Source organism: Alligator sinensis, unplaced genomic scaffold (genome assembly GCF_000455745.1).
Source record: "Alligator sinensis unplaced genomic scaffold, ASM45574v1 scaffold188_1, whole genome shotgun sequence".
Classification (NCBI taxonomy): Eukaryota; Metazoa; Chordata; order Crocodylia; family Alligatoridae; genus Alligator; species Alligator sinensis.
This window is the reverse complement of record NW_005841903.1, coordinates 1,470,013-1,476,401: the sequence shown is the minus strand read 5'-3', so window position 1 is coordinate 1,476,401 and position 6,389 is coordinate 1,470,013. Positions and strand designations below refer to the sequence as shown.

General features: G+C 38.8%; 1 protein-coding gene across 2 annotated transcripts in view; it reads left to right on the top strand.

The window, feature by feature from the left end:
- The window catches only part of PPIF (peptidylprolyl isomerase F), a 14,654-nt gene extending 9,558 nt beyond the window's left edge, over positions 1 to 5,096 (top strand). For both annotated transcript variants that reach the window (XM_025197706.1, XM_025197705.1), the window contains 2 exons: positions 997 to 1,072; positions 2,987 to 5,096. In XM_025197706.1, the coding sequence (XP_025053491.1) occupies positions 997 to 1,072; positions 2,987 to 3,122 (212 nt within the window). In that variant the 3' untranslated portion in view covers positions 3,123 to 5,096. The remainder of the gene's footprint in view (positions 1 to 996; positions 1,073 to 2,986) is intronic.
- The last annotated feature ends 1,293 nt before the right edge of the window (positions 5,097 to 6,389 follow it).

Sequence of the window (6,389 nt, the reverse complement as noted above, 5' to 3'; positions counted from 1 at the left end):
TTTCATGCTTGCCTGTGGCAGGGTCTCAGGCTACATGATCTGTTCAGGTCCCTCCTGACCCTAGCTATTATGAAATGTGCCAATTTTTAAAGGCACATTAAGGGCGCAGGTCTACAAGTGCACACCCTCAATGCACCTTAAAAATGGCAATTTTAAAATAGACTAAAATTTGTTACCTGAAAAAGGAGGTATCAAATTTAGGCACGAATAGCTAAAGTGCCTTCATGCATGTCAGGACATGCTAAGATGCATTAACGCTGTGTATATTGACTGACTTGGGACTAACTATAGTCCCAAGTCAATTGACATGCACAATATTAATGCACCTTAGCGCATTGGGACTGACTTCACTCCCAAGTCAGTCCGCACGCTGTTAATGCACCTTAGCATATATACATGTAGACACATGCCTCAGTCGCCTTAATCATGTTAGGCAAATGCACGTCAAGTTTAGGCGCACAAAAACTTGTAGACAGACCCATGAAGGAGAAAATCCAGTGATGTATGGATATTTAATGGGCTTATGTCCGCATTATCTGATAGTGCGCTTCAAGCAAGGTATACACAAAAGTGGCTATAGTACTTCTGGTTTGGAAGGGTGTGCGCCAAGTGGCTGCTTGCACATCTCAGTATGGTAGTGATTTGAATGATGCAGACATCCTTCATAGCTGTAGGAGAGTTCCACTTCTAAAATGATGTTGTTGATGGAAATTGTCAGTATTGGCTCTTTCTGTTTTCTGTGGAAAACATAACGAGTTTTACATGACTTTGACAACCTTGACGTAAAAATGGTATTTCAACTAGCTATATCATCTCTCGTAGTGAAAGGGCAAAGACGTGATATTAGAGGCCAAGTAGAAACAGCATTTGTTATTGCATCTCTTGCTTGTTCTATATTAGTACTGCTCTTGCTCATGCAGAGTAAAAAAAACAGCTTTTCAACTGTGCGCTTTCATATTGGTTAATCTCCAATTCATGATTTTGTTGCTGTTATAGGTGTTCTTTCAATGGCCAATGCAGGCCCCAATACAAATGGATCTCAGTTCTTCATTTGCACTACCAAAACTGACTGGTAAGTGTTCCATTGGTTGCATGTGGTAATGTTTAATGCATGTTTTGTTTTGTTTTTTTCTTAGTGTATGGTAATTGCTCTATTGGTATCTGTTTTAATGTTTGGTGAGAGGTTTAAAACCAAGGAAGTGTAAGGGAAGTGCCACTTCTAGAAGCAGTGGATATTACTCTGTGCAGTTGCACAGGTCATTATAAAATGAAAGCCTTATCTTTGTTATCACATTCCTTCAATTTGTGGCAATGTTCTTCTGCCATTTTCCGGTCTCCCTGTCTTATTTTGTTTTATCCTTCACTGTTGGATTTTGCTCACTTTGAGTCCAAAATAAATTCCCAGTGAAGCTGATGAGCTTTTAGGTTAAAGCAAATATTTACTGGTCAGTGACATTTTTGCCACTTTTTGCTAGCAAATATTCTTTTGACCCAGAATCAAAGGATATGCCTATGAACATGGCTGCCTGTGTGACTTTCAGGACTGGGGACTGATCCCAATTCTGCCATTATTTTAAAGGAAACCTTTCACTCCAAATGCAAGGTTCCCTTTAAAACCCAAACCCAGCCTTGCTCTGCAGTCCCTGCATGGCTGCAGTAATGTAGCTATATAACTTGCAATACCTCAGATAGCCTGAGGGTTGTGCACATGGCATTACACTAGACAACAAGTAACTAATGAGCAAGTCTACCACCAGATCTACCTCTCCACTGGATTTCATGGTTGCATGTACAGGTTAAATGCAATTCTGAGAGCATGCATCTTGGGACTCTGGAGCTGCTTCAGTAGCTATGTGTTTTATACAACCTAGCTGAAGGTATTTTTGTGTGTGCCAATACACAATTGCTGTACAGTTTTGAGAGAGATCTTACAAAAGTGTAGAATATTAATTTAATACGATCTACACTTTATATTCCATTCCATGCTAATTTACCTTGAACAAATTCACTTGCATAGTACAAGTAAATATTTTATTCAAAGGGAGACAAACCCAGAGAGGCTATGATCAAGTCAGGACTTTCTTCCTTGCAGACCTGTATTTTTTTTTTTTTCCACTAGATGCCATGCTGCCTTGATCCATCCAATCCAAATGCCATGTACTCACAAGGGAGTTGTTGACTTTTTTTCCTGAGGTCAGACTCTCCAGCCCCAGCTTTCCCCCTCTCTCTTCACCATCTTGTTGGTATAATGCTTCTGCTATTTGGAACACATTTTGCATAGGTGTTGCCTCAATTATATCAACACCTTTTTTCGTATTTTGTTTGGTTTGGGGTTTTCTGCCACATTTAAAACAAAAAAAACAACCCTTCTTGTCTATATTCCACTTAATTTCTGTTACCATTTACCTCTTAATCTGGAACGTGCAAAATTGGATGCTACAAAATAAGGTCATTATCATGCCACCTTTGTTTATCAGACAAGGGAATTTTAGGATCCAGGGCTAATGCTTTATTGCATGGGTGTCAAATTCATCTGGCCACACAAGTAGTGCAGAACTGGTCCACAGACTGGCCCCACATTCCAACATGTCATGAAGCAGCCAAAGTGGGTGCTGCCTGCAGCCCAGTCCTGCTTTTAGCTGTTGCCAGGGCTGTGTCGAATGGCTCTGGACTTCATGTAGCCACTCCAGGATGTGATCTGGAACAGGTACTGTGTGGGGCGTGCAGGGCCATCTGCATTTCGCATGCTGCTTATGGTTTGCTCTGAGATCCTCAGGCGTCATTGAGGGGCCAGATGATAGGGTTCCCTGGGGCAGCAGGTCATTTTTGACATCCCTGCTTTATTGTATTGTCCTTTTTTTCGGTAAACAGTGTTGTTGAGAAGTTGAGCAACCCATTTAAAGGTGTGATAATCCCTGCTTTACTTCAGGGTGGATTTAGTTTTACATATAGATTTTTATTACATATGCATTTTTTTCTGTTACAGGCTAGATGGAAAACACGTTGTTTTTGGCTACGTAAAGGAAGGAATGGAAGTTGTAAAGAAAATTGAGGGTTTTGGTACCAAGAGTGGAAAGACCAACAAAAAGATTCTCATTACAGATTGCGGCCAGTTGTCATAAACTGTTTTATGTAGCTCAGGAGAACTTGGATGCTGTGAAGAAACAGGATGAAGGAAGTATTTCTGATCTCACTTGGGGTTATTAATTGCTGATGTGAAGCATTCTTCCTATCATTCAGTATGATTGAATATACCCTGATAAAAGTAGAAATTTCAGACATTCTAACAAAGATCTCTGTACCTTATTGTAGAACAGAGCTAGAGGGTTCACTTTTTTTATTTGAAAATGGGTACAAGTTAATATTTATAGATTATTTACAAATGAACAAGAGATCTTAATTTTTTTTAAATGACATGGTATTGTAGCAGTTATCAGGTCAAGCTTGACAGTGTGCTGAACTTCAGTTATCCAGTGCTGTACATGACAGCAATATGAACACCAAATTTGCTGTAATTCAAGAATTGTAAGAAGTCTGTCACAATTATCTTGTGGTTGACCTAGCTACTAGCATAGTGAGTGCTTATACCCTTCTCTGTTTCAAATAAATGTGAATTTGTCATTCTGTTGACATAGCCAGGTGCTGTGAAAAATTTTTTTTTTTTTTCAGGCATTCGGATCAGTAATGTAATAAAGTATAGTGGCATTATTTTCTCTTAAGTGGGGATCAAATGGATCAAATTCTCCATTAATTTGAATTAAAGATTGCCATGTTTCCTTCACTGATATTTCAGTTCTGCCTGGATGCAGGCTCAGTCATGTTGAATGTGCACACAGGTTAACATACTAAAGGCTCTCTCTGTAATAGCAATGGCTAGAATGTCCTTTCTGAAGAAGAGAGCCGAACTTGGAGTGCAGCTTAAATCTGTGGAATTGATGACTTTTTTTTTTTTTTTATTCCTTCTGTTAAGACAAGATATTGTCTCAGAATTAATTGATTTTTAAATTGACTTCTAAACTTACTAAATGAGTTTGGGTTGTAAGAACATCACCATCACTCTTCTAGTTTGCTTGATTTTTTTTAAAAACCACAAGTTAACCAAAACAGATCAATGGATGCTTCCATAGAGCAACTGTGAACTAACTTGAAATCCAATTCTATTCTGAAATCACAGTATGTCATCGTGGCATGACCTTCCTCAGCACATACATTTCTCTGTGTATTCAGGGGTGTAACTACTCACTCAAATGGCAAATATGCTTTTCTGATTGTTTTATTTTTGATCTGTTGACCCTGCAGAGCCAACTGAGTTTGGGACATTAGGTGGATTCTGTCTTCGGGTGCATCATCATTAGAAGTAAAAATCAGTCACTCAAGGGTCACATGGGGACCTAATTGGATCCATGCTCATTGCTGGGGCTGATGCTTCAAAAGGAAAAATCCATCTGGATTGATAAGGGTAGCAGGGGTTTGCAGGGTTGGCTGAAAGGAGTGGCAGCTATTTTACTTCACCGGAACATCTGGTATGGACTCACTGAGCAATAATGAACAACAAAACTTGCAGTGCTCTCTTTAAGAATCTCTTCAGCTGCTAAATACAAAACTATTGGGAAATTACATTGGTACTTGGTATGGTAATTTTATTAATCAGAAACAGAAAAAAATATGAAGGCTTTTTATTTATGTATTTTGTTTTTTCTCCCAAATGTGAGTTTACTGCCAGGATATCGCAGCTAAACTGGGTTTAAAAATAATGCATCTTGCACTAGACCTCAGTGTGTGTGTGTGTGTGTGTGTGTGTGCGTGTGTGTGTGCGCGCGTGTGTATGTTGTTTGTTTGTTTGTTTGTTTGTTTGTTTGTTTTTAATTCACTGAAGGTCACTGACATTTGCATGAGATGGTATTTCAGGTTATAATATTACATAAAATGGGACTGAGCAGCTTTTATTATTCTTCCCCTTTGCAGTTTTTTAACATTTAATTTTAGCTATTTTGGCATATGTTCAGTATTGATACGAAAATTAGATTTGTCTTCCCTTCATTTTGTATGTGAAAAATCATTAAATATCACTTCGTAAAAATTGACTGACAATTTCTTTCATAAGTGCAATTTCAACTATTGATTGAAAATAGGCATATGAAAAACTAAAATCTCAGCAGCATTGACTACATTTATAGCTATTGGAAGTTGTGTTGCTCTTCTGTTCTCCTTCACAAGGAGATCTAAACTGAGCTGCTACTTTCATTCCTTAAACACCTAGAGCCACAAAACTAATGTAACAATGATGTGATTTGGCATTAAGTAATACATTTTAAAATTTACCTGGGGCTGCTGATAGTTGGCTGACTTTTTTGAGACTCTGTTCTCTTGATACTTGCTTTTGCTTGGTACATTAACTGCTGAGTTAAAGAGAAAAGGCATGGGAGTTAAAGGGATACTGTCTTCCTTCTCCAGTTCCTCTAGCAAAGATAGGCAGTGTTGCATGTCTTGACTTAATACTGGGGAGAGGTGATATTGTGGGCTTTTGCTGGTGTGTAAGTGGAAGAAGATGCCAAGTTCACATTACCTCTTCTTCACTAAAATACTACCCTAGTTATATAGGAGCTGTCCTATGACATGTTTTGCCACAAAGCACTTACTTGCACAACACTAAGGCCTGCATACTGAGCCTTGAGCTAAAAAATGCCTATTTTTGTGCTTGGTGTATAGGTAACAATGGTTTGCAACCACTTTGCAGGCAACGTCAACTTTCATCTCTGATACTGAAACTAAAATTACCTTCCAGAAAGGGATGCCTTCTCTGGAAGATGGTGACAGCTGGAGAATTTAGCAATTCTTTAGGAGGTCTTTTCTAATAGCTCATTGTCCTTGCTCCTATAAGGTGATGCCCAATCTTTCTGTTTTGAATGTATCTTGCCTCTCCTAGCCATTCCTGTTATGGCTTTCTCAATGAAAAGCCCTTCTGTATCCATGAGTGTTTTCCTCCCACTGAGAGAACTAATTATTACTCTAGCCTATCAAACAGATTGAGTGCTTTGTTACAGTGTTTCTTCCAATGTGGGAAGCATACTGTGAACATTGGACTATAAGCAGTTTCAGTAACTGCTTTGCCAGATGCCCTGTGCAGAGGTGAAAGCACTCGCCTGCTCCATACTTTCCTGTTTTGTAGAACCAAGGCTTATGTTTAGCTTCTTCTGGCCACAACATCATACTGGGGAAGAATGGTAACTTTATTGTCTGCTATATTTGCTTTAGATTTGCTTCCCAGGGTGCGATTCTCCACTCTTTGGTCTGTATTCTTGTTATTATGTTGTATAAATATTTGTTTGAATAGGCCTCACTTGTTAAGTAGAATGAAGTGCCTTATATCATCATTTCTGACAGCACAC